Below are 19,730 nucleotides of genomic sequence, written 5' to 3'. Positions count from 1 at the left end.
ATAGACAACAAACTAAATTGGAAACCACACGTCAGGAAGTTGTCAAATCCTCCAGTTTCCGTCTCCACCTCCGCCGACTCAAGTCCCTCGGAGTTCTGCCGACTCAAGTCCCTCGTAGTTCCTGCACCTGAGCTCCTCAGTGTTTACTCAACATTCATACTTCCCAAGCTCACCTACGCCTCCCCCACCTGGTCTTCCTCCCTAAATGCCACACAACGTAAACACCTAGAAAAAAGTGCAAAAGAGGGCATGCAAGATTATTCTCTCCCCTTCCTACTCCACATATCAAGAAGCGCTCAACACACTGACCCTTTCGACTCTCACTGACCATCACCACGACCTCATCTGCAAATTTGGTAAGAAGCTTCTACACCATCCTCGACACCGGCTCCTACTACCACCTGAGATCCCTAGCAGTCCGAGAATTGCTGTTGACACCACAACCGCATCCAGCCCATCGTGCCGCGAACTGATCGCTATAAGAACAGCCCAGTCCCAACCATTGTAAAAATTATCAATAACTTGTAATAAACCAGTGTATTCACTCCCAGTAAACACTACTCCTTGCACTGTCACTATGTTGAAATGAACTGTAGTTTGAGCTTTTCCCCATCTAGTTATTATATATCTGATTTGTGTCACTTATGTTACTTGTATATTATTTGTAATTCGAAACCCATTCCCCAAATGTGTAACTGTATATTTTCAGCCTTCTGGCTGCCAAGCTCTTTCAATAAACCGTTAATTATTATTATTATTATTATATCCAACACTCAGGATTGAGGTAGAAATAGAAAATCAGTGTTTCTCGTATATATATTGATGCACAGCACAGTGTTAAAGAGATACTAAGTCGGGCGAAGCTTGCGCAGAGTTCCTGTAGGGTGAGGAGCTTTCTGAGGGAGCGTGTGTATGGAGCTGTTGAGGGATGTTGCTTGTTGGTGGCGGTAAGTAGAAAGAGAGTGATGAAGGCCAGGTGAGGTCTTATATAACCGCGGTAGGCGTGGCTTGATGGAAAGCCCCTGCTTTGTTCGGCGTCGCTGGTTACCTGACCTTGACCACGAGGGATACGCCAGCAGATTCGCGGGGTTCGGCCAGTCAGCGACACACGGCGTTTGTAGGGGAGGCCTCCACTACACTGTATCCATTCCTCATTATTTATTACTTTTACTGTACTGTATCCATTCCTCACTATTTAATACTTTTACTGTACTGTATTTCATTGTAGATTTTATTTATTTTTTTTTATTTTTTATTTATTTATTTTTTATTTATTTTTTATTTATTTTTTTATCCATGTCGGACTTACAACCATCCGGACTTACGACATGGATTTGGGTCCCTAACCCCATCGTAAGTTGGGGAGCACCTGTATACTGTACTCCTCATTATCCAAGGCTATTAAGGACAAGGGTCACATGTATACTGTAGTACCAGTAATTGTGAGAAATAAACATTATACCTACTAATAAATAAAAATAAATAAATAAATACCACATTGCCAGTTGGCAACACAGGTAGCTGATATCTGCAACCCCGCTCACACAATCCAGGTGACTCCAACGGTCATAAGAAGTGTTTCATTATGTTTAGGTTTTTGACCTTATGATATAAAATTTCTTTCTTCTTTTTTTTTCAGTATGTATGAATATTAAGTATGTATACAACAGTAAAAAAAAATAAAAAACATAAATTGGTATACAGTGGTCCCTCGGTTAACGAGCACAATCCGTTCCAGCAGGTTGCTCGTTAACCGAAACCATTGTTTCAATGGGTTTTTGGGTAATTAGTTCCAGCTCACCGAAAATTGCCTAAATTCAACAAAAAAGGTAGAAATGTACACTCACTTTGAGGTGTGTATGTAGAAGGCTCCTGGATGATGATGATGATGTGAATTTGAAGTGGGAGGTGCAGGAGCAGAAGGGAGAAGAGAAGGAAATGGAGGTGGAGGAGAAGCATTTTACTGCTTCTTAGAAGGCGAGTCACCTTCCATGAAAATGTCAGGAACCTCTGGACTGACAGATTCTCCACCAAGAACATCCTCTCTCCTTCTTGAAGTGGAAGGCTGAGGGCTAGCATCTTGTTCCCTCTGCCTTTTACTGAAAAAGGTGTCAATTTTGGTCTGTAGGGCATCTCTCCTCCTCATCATTAACTTATGTTTAAAGAAGGAGACCATTGTGTCCTCAACATGACACAATGTTAGTTCAGATTGTTCCACATCTGGGTGCCTTGAAGCCAGTTTCCTGAACTTCCCCCAGTAGTAAATGACATCTTTTAACTCTGAAGTTGACATATGGTCATCACTTTCCTTTTCCTCATCACCATTGTCAGCCTCTAACATCTCATCCAGTTGCTTCAAGTCATCAGGAGTAAGTTCCTCCACATGAGACATCACAAGCTCTTCCACATCCTCCTCCTCCACTTCAAGGCCCAATGACTGACCAATGGACACAATCTCCTGGTCCAACTCCGTTTCTTCCTCAAATCCCTCAAAATCATGGACTACTGATGGCCACAGTGCTTTCCATGAAGAAATGAGGGATCTAGTGGAGACTTCTTGCCATGATGACACAATCAATTTTACAGCCTCCAGGATGTTGAATTGTGTCTTCCAGAACTGTTTCATTGTTAGTTCAGGATCAGTGGAAGTTGCCTGATGACAACTTTTAACATTTTCTTCATGTACAACTTCTTAAAGTTGCTGATCACATTCTGGTCCATTGGCTGTATGAATGATGTAGTGTTGGGAGGCAAAAACAACACTTTCACAAAGTCAAATTGATACTCTAAAGTTCTGGCAAGTTCAGGGCCATGCCCAGGGGCATTATCCATGAGGAGAAGTCTTTAAAGGGAGTTTATTGGTGGTTAGGTAGCTCTTGACAGAAGGGCAAAACACCTCAACAGCCCATTCATTAAAGAGCTGTCTTGTCACCCATGCCTTACGGTTGGACTTCCAATAAACTCCAAGCTTTCCTCTTACCACTTTTTGTTGTTTGAACACCCTGGGGTTCTCAGTGGTAGACAAGCATAGGCTTCAGTTGGAAATCCCCTGAAACATTGGCACCAAGCAATAAAGTGAGACAGTCTTTCATGGGTTTATGCCCAGGTAAAGAGGCTTCATCTCTGGTGATGAATGTTCTTTTGGGCATCTTTTTCCAAAACAGCCCAGTTTCGTCCACATTGAACACTTGCTGTCGAAGTTAATTTTCTTCATCCACCAGTTCTTTAAATTCCACTAAAAACTTTGCTGCCCCTTCCTTATCAGCACTAGCAGCCTCACCATGGCGAACTACACTAAAAAAAGTCACATCTTTTCTTAAATTTTTCGAACCAGCCTTTGCTGGCCCTAATATCTTCAAATTGTGCCTGAAGAACCAGGTTGATCTGTCTTTAAATGTTCGTAAATCTCCCTGGCTCTTTCACAAATAAATTCAATAGAAACTGAATCACCTTTCATCTGTTTTTCCCTAAGCCAGATGAGAAGTAACCTCTCTGTTTCTGCAATTAGGGATCTACTTTTAAAAACACTGGTAGATTTGTCTCTCACTTTCACTTCTTTAAATTTGTCTTTCTGTGCAAGAATTGTCGACACAGTTGATGTCGACATGCCATATTCTTTGCATAGAGCATTTGTTCTAATGCCTTCTTCATATTTTTTTTATAATTTCCTGCTTGGTTGGATTGAAATCGCTTTTCTTGATCTCTTAAGCTCCATGCTGGATTCAAAAAATCTAAACACGTGATATTTTAAGTTTAAACTGGGTGTAATTCAAGATTATTTTCTTTAAAATAACACTGCACTGCGCTATATATTGTCAATATGTAAAAGAAATTTCAAAATAACCAATAATTTGCTTGGAAACACAGAAAAAAAGCGTTTAGTTAAAGAGAGTCTCAAGCAAGATGTTACCTCCACTGAAAAGACAGAGAGACTAACGCCTGTATGGTGTGTTGGCAGGCTGGATGGCACGCATGAAACTAGTGACCTCACCTTCAATTACTGTATGTTCAATAATTGTTAAAATTACTAAAAAATTTAATATTAAACTTTTAAAATTATTGAATAGTGTAAACTTCTTGATATTTACTAAAATAGTAAGGAATTTAAGCCCTAGAACCGATTACTGTATTGGCGGACTAATACTACAGCTGGTTGACCGCCAAGTGCAAGCGAAAACATGTTCAGGTCAGCTCGTAAGAAACTCGTTAATCAAGGGATTGCTCGTTAACCGAAGTTAAGAATCTTATGGGAGGTAGCTCGTTAACCGAAATCTTGTTAACTGGGGCGCTCGTTAACCGAGGGACCACTGTACTGGCATTTGTTCTCTTATCTTCCCAGCGAACTCAGAGGATGGAACGTAAACTACGTAGGTGAAAGTTTTCTAGTGCATTGAGGTGCCTCCTGTATGTGGCCCATGCCTTGCTGCCATATAGCGGGGTGGGGAGGACCACTGCTCGATATACAGTACGTGTAACTTTGTAGATAATTTCAGCTCCCCACAGCTGAAGACACGGTTTTGGAGTCTGCCAAAGGCTTCAGATGCACACTGATGCTGAATCTCTTCATTGATGCCCACGGTGGTGGACAGGTGGGAGCCGAGACACCGAAAGTGGGTAACATTAGAGAGGGCAGAACCGTTAAGCTGGATGATTGGTGGAGGCGTGTCTGAACCAGGGGCAGGCTGAAAGAGAATCCGAGTCTTACGTATATTCACCTCAAGGCCGAAGTGTGCAAGCACATCTGCAAAGGTGTTCAGGATCTCCTGTAGGTCGCGTTCAGTGTGAGCGACAAGAGACCTACCTGAGCTACCATTATATTCTCACAAACAGGAAATCCATTAAACTAATAACACATAACCAAGCAATATCAGCAAAGATGCTTAGGGTACCATTTATCCCTATAATATTCAATCCAGGATACAGGTACCGTATACCCCGAAAACTGATGTCCATTAACAGCTGATATACAGGAGAAATACCCCATAAGTTTCATTGAAACCCTGGAGATCCGATGATCAGGAAAGGAGCAGCAGAGCTGTTTTGAATTTGGTGGGTGGTGGTGGTGCGAATTCTTGCCATGAGAGCGCTCTGTGCGCTGCCTCTCTGCACTTGTTTACACTTACCATGTGTCTTCGACTTCGTGTTTTTTCAATATTTCCGACTTCTTGTGTTACGCAATCATGCCTAAAAGCCCCAGTGATAGTTCCTCCTGTGCTGCGCCTTTTAGGGCCAGCTTAATAAGAGTGGCAATGGACCAGCAAAGAGTGGTAGAGACTGGAACTTGCCACCCTAGACCAGCTCTACCATCCTCAACACAAGTAAATAACAGTTTCAATTTATGCTTTACATTCCTTATTTAATGCTCATTATGCTTGCTTTATATGTCTGCTTTATTTCCTGTGACAGTGTGCACAACAGAGATACAGTATATCAGGGGTAGATGGAATTTTTTGGGGTGTGGCCAGTCCCTAACCCCTTGAATTTGTTTTATTCTTATGGGGTTAATTGCTTTGATAACCGTTGATTCACTAACCAACGACTTTTCACAGTCCTTATAGGCATCGGTTATCGGGATACGCTTGTACTATAAAACTAGGGTCAAGGGCAAGAACTAAATTCCCACTCTCACAATATACAATAAAGAAAAAATCATATAAAACTTTAAAGAAAGGAGTGAAAAAAAACCTTACTTGACCAAAGAAAAGATACCATTAAAACGATATCCTAGAAACAATGAAAGCAAACCTTGAGCGAGAATAAAATGTGAAAAAAAAGAGATGTAATTATTCCCCTAAGTCCCAATCTAACAGATAAGTATCATAAATATCAGCTTGAGGGATAACTGAAACAAAATTTGGAAGTCTAATATCACTCAATGGAACTTACCAGCCTAACACTTGAGGACCTGCAGGTTATATGAGACACATATACTGTATACTGTACAGTACTCCGTAAGAAAGTTACATCATTGTGAAATGTGACTAATGATATGAATGTCATCAAAATATGTGGTGATATCTTGAGAAACAAAAAAATTATCTGAAGAAATTGTTAATTCAGAAAAGATAAGCATAAAAATGGATTAAAGTTAAAACAGCTTTCAGCACAAGGTCACTACAACAGTGTTCCTGTAGAAAATATATTACCTCCTCTAAAGCGACACTAGCAGACAGGACCATCTCTTGATTTCTTCCTCCTCGGCCAGAGCCTGTCACAGTAACTGTAGTCTCACCACCAAACACTAACCAGATAGGGCTCTGAAATTTTCTAATCTTTTCCAGAGTATCTATGATAGCTTTTTTCTTGTCCACATCTACACATAAATCTGAGAGTAGTGAATTTGAGAGCTGGTCATCTTGTTTACCACCTAGTATCTGAGTGATGGCTACTACTAATTCTGCCATTTTCCTACCAATTTCTGATGCTTCACCTCTCAGGGATGATGATAAGATTAATGGGTAACAGTGACTCCCAGTTTGACTAAATAATGAAGTTTCAACACCCAACAAAGCTGTTTTATTACTGCCTATGATGTAATTAGTAACATGGGAAAATTCTGCCACTGTGGAACTGGTTGCTTTTCCCTTTATGATTGCCTTGATGTGGCCTGGAGTTGATATATTGTATTTTTCTAGGACTTTTTCAGCAGATTGAGGTGCGTCTCTGTTACATACTGTTGGACCACTGGCAATCATGTCAAGGGGACTGTTGATGATATCTGACAGGATTAAGGAAATAATTCTTGTTTTTGTTAGCTCAGCCAGGCCACCTCCTTTTGTTACTGATAGAACTTTTCGAACTGTATTGAGATCAGTGATGCTTGCCCCAGCCTGACTAAGTGATTTTATAATTTCAATTTTCTCATTCAATGAAAGGGGAGGAATAGGATATGGTAGGAGAGCTGACCCTCCCCCTGATATCAAGACTAATAAGATGTCTTTTTCTCCCAATTTTTTCACCAGTGACACAATTCTTTTAGCAGTAGTAAATGCAGCTTCATCTGGAATGTTATCTTTGGCTCCCTCCACTATTTCAACAAGAGAGTTTTCCTCGGGTAATATATCAGGGTGATTTATAAATGTTTCCTGTATTCCAAATGGAACACTTATGATTCCTCTCTTCAGATGAGTCACACCATCCGAAGTTGTCAAAGCTCTCTCAATGGGTCGAACCATTCCAATGACAGCTTTTCCAAATCCAATCATATAAACATTTTGTTGGAGATCAAACTTGATTCCATTAATAACCAATTTCTCTGAATCTTGTGTTATGTGTTTTCTAATAAGCTCATGTGGTTGAACAGCATTCACACCACCCATAAAGGCTTCCTTTATTCTTGTAATATTTTCTTGCAAATTGCAACCTACTTTGGCAGCCATGGTGAGACTTTTCATATGTATAACTTTGTGCCCTATTGACAGCAAAAGATTTCTTGAAAGAGGAAAACTACACATCTGCAAAAGAAAAAAAAAAGATTCAGTCTCACATCTCTTTAAATACCGAGTGTAGCATATCATACTTAAAAGCTATACTGTACACATTCTATATGCAGTATAGCACATCACACATACCTAAACAGTGCAAAGTTACAACAAACTGACACCATTATACAGAACTTAACAGATACAGTATTGCTATAATGAGAACAAATAGTAGTACAGAATCCCAGTGGCTGTGAATTCAGAATAGTACAGGTTGTACCTCTCTAGTCCGGCATTCTGTGGTCCAGAACGATTTTAGTTTGCCCAATAGGTAGATAGGCAGCTATTTTTATTTTATTTATCTGAATTATTATTATTATTATTACAGGAGTATTACATTTTTGCCCCTCAGGCTCCAATGTGGATCAGTGACCTGTGCCCGGGTGGGCTAATCCCAGTAAAAAAAAACAACAACAACAAAGCCGCGGGAAATAAAGGTTTGTTTACCATACATCCGGCAGTTCGGCTTTCTCTCTCTGTTTGTCTATACGGAGTACAACATTTAACCCTTCAATATGTATGAACAGTATATAAGTGTTGCTTTCATATTCTTATGTAGAGTAATGGCGATATGTTTTCACATGTGCGCACTTACATACGCGATCTCACTTTTTTTCTTTAACATTAATGGTTAGCTACTTATGTTATTCCATTTATTAACATTGAATAACATTACTTCAAACAACCATATTAATTTTTACATTAATTTTACTACAGCTACAACCAGGGTCTTATTTTCTTGTTTTATGTGTAGAACCAATCAGTCACTGGTTTTGTAAACATTAACGAAAACAATGCCCTCGTGTGTTTTAATATTTCACGAATTATTAACGAATTGTATTGTTCATTTTGCACACAAACATTAATTCAATAAAAAAATCAGAAACATTTATTAAAACATATATGAACAGTAAACAAGTGTTGCTTTCATATTCTTATGTAATGACGATATGTTTTTCACATGTGCGCACTTACATACGCGCAGTCTCACTTTTTTCTTTAACATAAATGGTTTGCTACTTTTATTGTTCTATTTATTAACATTAGATAACATTACAGTGGTCCCTCGGTTAACGAGCACAATCCGTTCCAGCAGGTTGCTCGTTAACCGAAAAACTCGTTAACCGAAACCATTGTTTCAATGGGTTTTTGGGTAATTGGTTCCAGCTCACCGAAAATTGCCTAAATTCAACAAAAAAGGTAGAAAAGTACACTTACTTTGAGGTGTGTATGTAGAAGGCTCCTGGATGATGATGATGGGAATTAGAATGGGGGTGGAGGAGAAGGGAGAAGAGAAGGCATTGGGGTGGAAGAGAAGTCACCCCCTGGCACCATTTCACCCATAAAATTTTAGTTCTCTTGGTGTAATTCAAGATTATTTTCTTTAAATCAACACTGCACTGCATTATATATTATCAATATGTAAAATAAATTTCAAAATGACCAATAATTTGCTTGGAAACACAGAAAAAAAGTGTTCAGTTGAAGAGTCTCAAGCAAGATGTTACCTCCACTGAAAACAGAGAGAGTCTAACGCCTGTCTGGTGTGTTAACAGGCTGGATGGCATGCCAGAAACTAGTTTCTTTACCTTCAATTATGTTCAATAATTGTTAAAATGACTAAAAAAGTTAATATTAAACTTTTAAAATTATTGAATAGTATAAACTTCTTGATATTTACTAAAATAGTAAGGAATTTAAGCCCTAGAACCGATTACTGTATTGGCGGACTAATACTACAGCAGGTTGACCGCCAAGTGCAAGCGAAAACATGTTCAGGTCGGCTCGTAAGAAACTCGTTAATCGAGGGATTGCTCGTTAACTGAAGTTAAGAATCTTATGGAAGGTAAATCGTTAACCGAAATCTCGATAACCGAGGCGCTCGTTAACCAAGGGATCACTATACTTAAAACAAGCATATTAATTTTTTACATTAATTTTACTACAGCTACAACCAGGGTCTTATTTTCTTGCTCTATATGTAGAACCACTCAGTCACTGGTTTTGCAATCAACGAAAACAATGCTGTTCATTTCCTCGGGTGTTTTAATATTTGACGTATTATTTATGAATTGTATTGCTCATTTTGCACACATAAACATTAATTCAATAAAAAAGACATTCAGTAATAAAAAATAATGAGTCTTTTGCACATAAGAGAGATGACGCTGTTTACAAGATTGTGCATGCCTAAACGTTGGCAGACCGCTCAAACCCGTCGAAATTCGAGTTTCTGCCATCAAAATTTTAAATTATGTACAGTTGTACCCCGCTTTACGCGGTTTCACTTTACGTGATTTCTCATATACGCGGTGCCTCGCCAGAACCGAACTTTCACTTAACGCGGTTCATCTACCCATATACGCGCAGAGTGTCCGGCTCGACGCTATTTTTAGATTCGCCCCACCCGCCTGCTCCCTCCTCCTGCCTCCGCCTGGGCAAGCCGCGCGGTAAGGTTGTGCAGTGCATGTCTCTGTTGCGTTATCACTGACGTCATATGACGTATCGGACTGTGATTGGCCATGCATCCCTACCCCCCTCTGCTGCTAGCTGTAATTGGTTTAAAGTAATATGATGTGTCCACCCGGGGAGGGAGGGAGGGAGGGAGGGAGGGAGGGAGGGAGGAAAGACGACGCTTGTTCTAGCCGCGGCAGTTTCATCCCTCCAGGCCCCGTATGCCGACCCATCTCTTCTACTAAAGTAAGTGTTACACCTAACTTTTAGTTTTCCTAACCTACCCTTTATTTTTCATAACTTAACCTTTATTTTTCATAACCTAACCTCTTCTATATACTTGTTTGTGCATACCATCATAAAGTTAAGATAAAATTTTTACTACAACATAGTTGTGTGTCGTCAAAAAATGGAGTTTGGGGGTCGGGCCAGTCTCTATTGGAATTAATCCCATATGTTCTGTTGTTCCATTTACGCGGATTTCACTTAACACGGTACACTGTGGGTTCAATTGACCGCGTAAATCGGGGTACAACTGAGGTGTTTTTTGTGTCCAAATAAAAAAACGTTGAATTAAAAACTCGCAAAATTTGAGAAGCTACTGTACGACATTTAACCCTTCAATATGTCTTCAAAGAGACCATGAAGCAGTGAAAGTGGTGCTAATGTAAGCGCAAGTCACTATCTGTCCAGGAAAAGGGTGAATTTCCATGGTCCGGAAATTTCCATGGTCCGGCACCGGTCAGGTCCCGAGGTTGCCGGATTAGAGAGGTACAACCTGTATAGTGAAACCTCATTAATCTCAACTATATACTGTATACGGGTTTATGATGAGTTGAACTCGCTCATAATTTAAATCAAAGTAAAAAATTATGAACTTACAAGAGTTAGAAAGAGAAAGGGTTATCCATCTGCCTGACAACCCAACAAGAACAGTACAGATACAGAATATGGTAAATGTGGAGCAGATGGTTAGCACCTGAATGCGTTTATATACTGTACACTATTCCATTCATATTTTCCGCAGTTGTTCTTTGGATAATATTAACTAAAAAAATCGATACAACAACTCTTTATTTCAATTACAGGTTACCGTATAAGTATGTTTTCCATTTTCCCTAACTACGATCATAGATTACCGATATTGGGCAGGGCATGAAGGATGAGGGAAATTGCTGGGTAAAAACATGGCAAAACACTGATTATATGACACTTAAATCAAGTATCTAAGTGCTTTGTGTGCAAAGAAATTTAATATGTACCGTAAAAATTCTGCTGACAAATTCTGGCCTGTTGCTGTGTGTTGTCCTCTGATCGTAAATAAATAAATTCTTATTTCAGTCTCATTTAAATTGTCAATAAACGATGGAGAGCCTCATATCGGGGGTTTAACTACCTTGAACGTCTTCTTTTTTTCTTTTTTTATAGCTTTCACTATTCAGTCGTGAGTCTATGACCTGCACATATCCCATATATTTTTTTTCTTTCCATGCATTAGGATCTTAAACCTACAGTATTCAATTTATAAATGATGAGAATCACATTGTTGAACCAAAACCCATATTATGGGTTTTGACTCATTGCCAATACCTTATGAGTAGCACTGGTTAATAAGTGAACTGTATTCATAAACTTATTGTTCTTCCTCAAGGAGGACCGAGGGAGAAGCCATATTGTTTTTCAATGGTGTCCTTATCATATTGTGTACAGTATTGTATTATAAGCTATCTGTGCTTGTGGAGGATGAAGACCATATCCAAGAGTTCAGCTGTTAACATTGACCATTGTGAGTGTACCTCTGATTGCTGATTTTCTTTTAATTTGTAAAAATAAAGTTTTCAAAGACATAAAGAGAATTTATCTTATTATATTTATGGAAATATGGTATGAGCAGAAAAATCTAAAACTAAGCTTGGGTAAAGAAAATACTGGGAGCAGGGGACCCCCCTTAACCAGACTCTGCAGCACGAAGGGGAATCAACAGTAAACTTTCACTTTTCACTTATACAGTATTTTCTCAATTTAATGAACTAATTCTATCCACTCCTCTCTGTTAAATCAAAATTTTTGCTAAATTGAATTTCTGTTATTTTCACTCGATTTAGCAAACTAGTTCACTAAATCAAGTGGGATTCCATAAAATTACACACCCGCCGCTTGGGGTGTGGAGTTTGTTTACATCCACTCAGTCTGTGTCCTGCCACTACTGTGTGTGTTGTTCACTGCTATCTCTCAGTCTTCATCTCAGTCAACTAACTACAAGTAATATCTCTGTTAGCCGGAACCTGACCTGACCTGATGCAATGTCAGGTGGAGGTAGGGTGAGGGGATTAGTGGTCTCATACTACTGACCTGATGGAATGTCAGGTCACCCTTTCTTGGGTGGGGGATTAGTGGGTCTCATAACCTGACCTGACCTGATGCAATGTCAGCTCTCTCGCAGGACTGAGTATGAACAGAGAAAGCGTCCACTTTGAGTGGAGTTTGTCTGAGATCCTCGAGCTCAGTCAAGGCCATCTTGCAGGTGAAAATAGGCTCGTAAATATTCTCTGATTCCCAGTTGATGAGATCCTCAGGTGAAGCGGCTTGCAGATTGACGTCGGGATTTTTATGGGCCCTCGTATCACCAGAGTCTCTTCCTTCTCTGATCTTCTCTATCTGCCTCACATCAAAAGCTCTCTGATGCTCATCCTCACTGCACAGGAATGAAGCCAGGATGTTCTCAGGATGTGCGTGGTGCAGCAGAGATGATGTTCCTGACCTCGGGAATCTGGTTCCTCAGCAGCTTCAGGCTTGAAACAACGTGTTCAGGACCAAACTTGAGATCTTAAGCCTATTTTCACCTGCAAGATGATCTTGACTGAGCTCGAGGATCTCAGGAAAACTCCACTCAAAGTGGACGCTTTCTCTGTTCCTACTCAGTCCTGCGAGAGAGTTGTACAGGATGTCTCAACTGCTTCCCAAGCTGTGTACAGTCACGAGAGGAGAGATGGGTGGGTGAGAGCCAGGATAGACCATCGAGAAATGCTCCCAGTGTTCTGATCGAAGCAGGACATACTTAAGAGCTTTTCAGGTTCGAGTGGCTAATGAAGAGGCTGAAGCCATCGTTAATGCTCATAGGAGCTGAAAGTCCTCATAAGATCATAATACAGGTATAAGATCTTATGAGGCCACACTTTTCAGGGTTCCAGGAAGAACAGGCGTGTAAACCTACACGTGGAGGTGGCAAGTCTCCCGCTACTCGATTAGCTGGTGAGCTGCACCTATTCTTTGAAGAAAAACTTAAAATTCTTAAGTTTTACGTGAAATCTAAACATTTTTTCAGCACCCAGAGGAGCTGAAACATGTAAGAAAGCAAGGATGAGGTCAGAAAAGCAGCCTTTAGACTAAATCATATGTAGAACAGCTGCACGCTTTGGTTTGGGTGCCCTGAGGCTGTGTTAGGTAGCCTTCAAATCCGAAAATCGCAATTTTGAACATGATAACGAAATTTTTTGGAAAAGTTGCAGAAAAGAAACCCCTCTTAGAATTAAATTTTACATAAGAATATATATTATAGTCAGAGTGAAATTCGGACGTGGTAAAATGTGATATACCCTGTGCCCCCACATATAAAATAAATACAAATTTACCCTGTTGAAATATTTTGGGAAAAATACCATGCATGAATATGTATATGAAATGTCAGGATGGGTTCAGTTAGGTTAGATTTTGTTGGGTAAGATTTTGTTAGGTTAAGATAGGACATCTTAGGTTAGCCTTTCTTTGGTGTCTTTATGCATTGCATAAGATTTAAAATTCAAAATTATTAAAGCCAATAATAATATATTAGAATCATATAAATTTGGGTTAATATTTGCTTACTGGCTGCTGCAAGATTTTGGCATTTGGTTATTCTAGGATTAGGTTGATTTGATTTGGTTCGGTTAGATTTGGTTAGGTTGATTTGGTTAGGTTAGGTTGATTTGATATGGTTAGGTTCGGTTAGATTAGGTTAGGTTTCACAGTAATTTGGTAGCTGAAATATTTATGAAAACAGGAAACAGGCATTTTTTTTTTGTGTGTGTGTGTGTATTTAGGTGTGTTTTATTCAAATCTAACCTTCATTTCTTTTGCAAATAAGTGAATTTAAAAAAAAAAAACATTGTTTCAAAATTTGCTCATTTCCCCATAAAATGAAGGTCAGGTTCGAGTAAAACAAACCTGATTACACCAAAAAAACTATTCTCATAACAAAAAGGAGCCACAGCCATTAAACAAATATTTACCCAAATTAATCAGAAACAATGCAATGGGCTTGATTCTACGATTAAAAATTTTGGAACCCTAAATGCAAGACCGAAATTGGTTAATATTGGCGACTGACCCGCCAACGAGTTATTTGTTTTGGTTTTTATATTTTTACTATATTTTCATCAGAAAGTACTGATAGGATAATCATTTCTTGTGCAAATGCCTCGTTGGACAGATATTTAGGCGCCTAAGGTGCGCATTACTTCGTCTTCTTGGTGGTATTGCGGCACGTGTTAAGTTATGCTAGGTTTTATATTAAGGTTAGGTGAGGTTATGATGACCTGTGGTGTAATGGTTAGCATGCTTGTTTTGCAAGCGAGTGGACCCAAGTTCAATCTCCAGGCAGGGTGAAACTATGGGCAAGTTTCGGTAAATTTTTACTTTAGGACATGAGTCCCCTAGGGGTTGACCAATATGTTTTTCCAGTGTATTTTGGGGTGTTTTAAACAAATCTGACCTTCATTTTTGGCGGAAATTGATAGTTTTTGCTCCCCCCCCAAACAATAATGAGGGAGAGCCTGAGAAATCGGGGTTTTTGGGTGGGGGAGAAAACGAGTCATCTGACTTAACAAAACCTAACCTAACTCCAACCCGGGGGCTCGCCCCCGGACCCCAGGTAGGCCTAACTTAACCACTAGTCAGGGGCTCTGCCCCCGGACCCCAAGGTAGGCCTAGCTTAAACTAACCTTAATGTTTCAGTAGTTAAAAACTTTGGGGCATACCATGTCTGAAAGTACGATACCTTAATTAGAAGTGGAAGGACCAGGGATACGTAAGAATTGCATAGAATAATCATCTTTCTCGTAAAACTCAGCAATAAACTTAAAATAACCGTAGGAGCACAAATGACAACCAACCTCCACCAAGGCCATTGTGAAACTGTTCACTGAAATTAAAATCGTACCTAGGCTGCTTCCTTTGAAAAAATCAAATATGATTGGTCGAAAAAAATTTGCATGTTGATATCGATACCACATTGGTCACGACTGGATGACATATGAGTGATGAGCAGATAACATGCCTCACAGACGAAGACTGAAAACTACTTAAAATCAATTAAATTCAATTGTGTCATTATTATCCATCTCTGCCATGTATACATGGGGCTCGAAATGCTCAGAATAGGGACATCTAAATGTTTCAGTAGTTTATAACTTTCGGGGGTGCTATGTCCGAAAGTATAATAATACCCAAGTTTTTTTTATGCCATTTACCTCTGTCTACCCAGCAGCAATTGGAGACCTGGTTGTTAATCAATATGCGCATCATATTCCGGGGTAATGGTTAGCCAGTGCAGTTGGCAAGCTGTCTGTTCTTCTCGGACTGTTCCTTGACACTGGGTCATGCAACACGTTAATTTAAGGTGTGGTTGTTGTTTTGGCAACAGCTTCTACGCCTTACTTAACTTCAAGTAATATTGCAGTAAAAACAGCAACCACATAATTCTGTAAATTCACTACACTCATATCGATAGAACATTTTTTTTCTATGATCATTTTCTTATACTACATTAAATTGGGATAGGTTAGGTAACACATTTTTTTTATCAGATTCTTTGGTTGCTGTAATCTGCAATTTTACCCAAATTCATGCCTAGGTGGCCCTAGGGGCAGCCATCCTCGATTTCGAGGGGCATCCATTAGGTTAAGGTTAGGTTATAAAAAATGCACAAACTATGAGTGTCCTAGGTAAAAACAGTGAAATTGCGGCATTTTGAGGTTGTTATAAAAAAACTGCACAAACTACGACAGTATCCTCTATAATACACACAGAAATTTCGCCGTTTTTGTAATCATTTAGTATTCAAAATCGCAGGTGAGTCAGTCGTCAATAATTACCCTGTCACTCATACTTACCAATTACTACAAATCTCGCATGACAGCTATCACGCAATTAAACTCGTTACATGAGAGTTGATATCCTCTTCGCCAATGGTCGGTTGCAAACTGATAGAGCGGGTTGGATTTTCACAATTTTCTATTCTGGTGGCTTCTTTAACTTGAAGTTGTGACCTCCACATATGGACACTAGACTGAGTAGTAACTAGTGAGTAATATTATTGTTGAGAAAAACTGAAAGAGTACCCGGAGAAAACCTGCGATGTTTGGTACGCATTCTCAAATCTGACCCAGGCCTGTCTTTAACTTTACTTTTATCCTCTTCACCACTGATCGGCTCGCAAGCCGCCCGGGCGATCGGTACGTCTCTGTCACGCACTGTTGGCAAATCCTGGGCATGCACCGGCTCCTGAATGTACCTGAACCCGCTCCAGTGTTGGTCAAGTCTTCTCTTGAAAGAGCTCACACTCGGTGCCGTCACAACACTCTCTGGTAGATTGTTCCAAGAGTTCACAACCCTCACTCCGAAAAAGTTTGCCCTCACAGTTTTCTGGACTTGCGGCTTCTTCAATCTTGAGCTGTGATCCCTTGTGGGGCGAGCATCAGCCAGCTGCAAGTAAGGACATTAGACTGAGTAGTGCCCCTTGAGATGCTTATACACCTTGTAGTGGAATTCTCCCCTACAAACGCTGTTTGTCGCTGCCTAGCCGACCCCACCAATTCCCAAGTGTATGCCTCGTGGTCTAGGTCAACCAGCGCCGCCATACACCACGGAGCGGGGGTCAACTGCTAAGTCACGCCTACCCCCGCTATTTAAGACCTGACCTCGTGGTGATCTCTTTCTCTACCTACAGCCGCAGCCAGCAACACCTCCTCTGCCGCTGCCTGGCGGCCCTCGCTCCTCCGCCTGCCTGGCGGTCCTCTCTCCCGCTGGCGAGCATGGCGACCCACAAGCTGTCCTTCTCTGAGCGTCCTCACCAACCAGCTCTCTCTACATCACGCTTGTAACCATGCTGCCTTCCCAGCACCAAGCTGCATTGTACATCCAATACAACATGTATATAGAGAGCACATTGTGAGTTTCCTTTCTCCATCCCATCCTGAGTGTGAACCAAACAATCTCATACCCCACAAATGGTGACTCCCGGAGATTCGCACTCACACAGGATGGAGGAGAAACTGACCACGCTCCCAGTCTTCAAGCAACATGGAAGACTGGCTTATCCACCCAGAAGCAGCTCTCATCGGCTCTACAGCTACTGTCTCTACACCACAGGTCAGACACCCTAGAGCAGCTCTGCTACTCTAAGCAGACAGTCGCTCCTCTTCCGACCCCAGCACACCCGTCCTGCCTCAGACGCCGACCCCGGCCCAGCAGTAACCCCTGCCGCCCCTGATGCGGCCTCTGTTCCTGAGTGCGGACACACACACCCCTCTTTTCTCCCCCAGGTACTCCCTGCTAATGTCCTGCACCCTGCTGCTGTTGTGGACCCAGCTGCTGTCACGAGCCCTCATCCGCTGCTGCTGACACAGCCCCTGCTCCTGACCCAGGCCCACACACCCCAGCAGGCGCATCTGGCGACTCTGTACCTGCCGTGAGGGAAGCACAACATTCATCGCCTCCACACACCCTTATTCTCCCTCAGGTACTCCCTGCTAATGTCCTGCACCCTGCTGCAGTCGTGGACCCAGCTGCTGTCACGAGCCCTCATCCGCTGCTGCTGACACAGCCCCTGCTCCTGACCCAGGTCCACACACCCCAGCAGGCGCATCTGACGACTCTGTACCTGCCGTGAGGGAAGCACAACATTCATCGCCTCCACACACACTTATTCTCCCTCTCTACTCCCACAGATATTGTGTATCTAGACAGTTGTCTCCAGCGACCGGCTCATCACGCCATCGCCGTTGTATCACATGAGGCACGCACCGCCCGTTCTGCCTCGCATGTGCTAAGCAACTCTGCAGACAACAAGTCTCCTACACCGCCTGGAGGGAAGGGGGAGTACTGTAGTGGAATTCTCCCCGACAAACGCTGTTTGTCGCTGCCTAGCCGACCCCACCAATTCCCAAGTGTATGCCTCGTGGTCTAGGTCAACCAGCGCCGCCATACACCACGGAGCGGGGGTCAACTGCTAAGTCACGCCTACCCCCGCTATTTAAGACCTGACCTCGGGGTGATCTCTTTCTCTACCTACAGCCGCAGCCAGCAACACCTCCTCTGCCGCTGCCTGGCGGCCCTCGCTCCTCCGCCTGCCTGGCGGTCCTCTCTCCCGCTGGCGAGCATGGCGACCCACAAGCTGTCCTTCTCTGAGCGTCCTCACCAACCAGCTCTCTCTACATCACGCTTGTAACCATGCTGCCTTCCCAGCACCAAGCTGCATTGTACATCCAATACAACATGTATATAGAGAGCACATTGTGAGTTTCCTTTCTCCATCCCATCCTGAGTGTGAACCAAACAATCTCATACCCCACAACCTCTATTAGGTCACCCCTTGCCGGTCTGTAGTATAAGCTAGGCAAGTTCAGGCGCTCCAATCTCTCAGGGTAGCTGAGGTGCTGAAGGACAGGCACCAGTCTGGTGGCCCTCCTTTAAACATTTTCAACCAACTGACAGTCCCTAGCATATCTCGGGGACCAGACGGGGTGACAGTATTCCAGATGGGGAAGCACTTCACTCTTGAAGATCGTTACGAGGGACGGACCGTCTAGATATCTGAACTACCTTCTTATAAGACCCAATAATTTTTTTGCCTGATTTACTTTCTTCTCGCAATGGCCCGAGAACTTCAGCTCATTGTCAACATACACACTTAGGTCCTTCTCACATTCAGTCTCAAATAGTGCAGTTTCTTCATCCCATTGGGACATACGATACGCCTCCTTACCGTTGGTACGCCCCAGGTGCATTGTGGGGTATGTTATGTTTGGGTTCACACTCAGGATGGATGGAGAAAGGAAACTCACAATGTGCTCTCTGTATACATGTTGTATTGGATGTACAATGCAGCTTGGTGCTGGGAAGTGGCAGCGTGGTTACAAGCGTGATGTAGAGAGAGCTGGTTGGTGAGGGTGCTCAGAGGAGGACAGCTTGTGGGTCGCCATGCTCGCCGGCGGGAGCGAGGGCCGCCAGGCAGCGGCGGAGGAGGAGGTGTAGCTTGCTGTGGCTGTAGCTAGAAGAAGAGAGTGGTCACCACGAGGTCAGGTCTTTTATAGCGGAGGTAGGCGTGGGTAGATAGTTGACCCCCGCTCCATGGGCGGCGCTGGTTGACCTAGACCACGAGGCATACACTGGGGATCGGCTACTCAGCAACAAACAGCGTTTGTAAGGGAGAAATCCACTACAGCATCCTCTTACACTTCGTGACTCTGAATCTCAGCAGCCATTTCTTCGACCAATCTTGGAGCTTACAGAGATCCTTCTGCATCTCTTCACATTCCGCATGGTTCTTGATTTCCCGAAATAACTTGGCTTCATCGGCAAACATTTACATAAGAACATAAGAACATAAGAAAGTGGGATACTGCAGGAGGCCGACTGGCCCATACAGGGCAGATCCCTTTCACACCCATCCCAGCACTTCCATGTGCCTTTCCAACTTCGTCTTGAAGCTCCCTAGCGTCCCCGATCCTACTATAGCACTCGGTAGCCTATTCCACA

At 42.1% G+C, this 19,730-nt stretch overlaps 1 protein-coding gene across 5 annotated transcripts in view; it reads right to left on the bottom strand.

Annotated features, from left to right (window-relative positions):
• Nucleotides 1-16,395, bottom strand: part of LOC121878940 (glycerate kinase-like) — a 49,155-nt gene extending 32,760 nt beyond the window's left edge. For 3 of the 5 annotated variants that reach the window (XM_042385376.1, XM_042385380.1, XM_042385379.1), the window contains exons 1-2: nt 16,085-16,395; nt 6,147-7,454 (exon numbers count right to left, since the gene is read on the bottom strand). In XM_042385376.1, coding sequence (XP_042241310.1) covers nt 6,147-7,454 — 1,308 coding nt within the window. In that variant the 5' untranslated portion in view covers nt 16,085-16,395. Of the gene's footprint in view, nt 1-6,146; nt 7,455-15,442; nt 15,631-16,084 lie in introns of those variants that run through there. The other 2 variants (XM_042385378.1, XM_042385377.1) reach the window with 2 other exon arrangements.
• Between the last annotated feature and the right edge of the window lie 3,335 nt (nt 16,396-19,730).

Source organism: Homarus americanus, unplaced genomic scaffold (assembly GCF_018991925.1).
Source record: "Homarus americanus isolate GMGI-L3 unplaced genomic scaffold, GMGI_Hamer_2.0 scaffold4060, whole genome shotgun sequence".
Classification (NCBI taxonomy): Eukaryota; Metazoa; Arthropoda; class Malacostraca; order Decapoda; family Nephropidae; genus Homarus; species Homarus americanus.
Note: the sequence above shows the minus strand (reverse complement) of the source record. Positions and strands in the feature narration are given on the sequence as shown.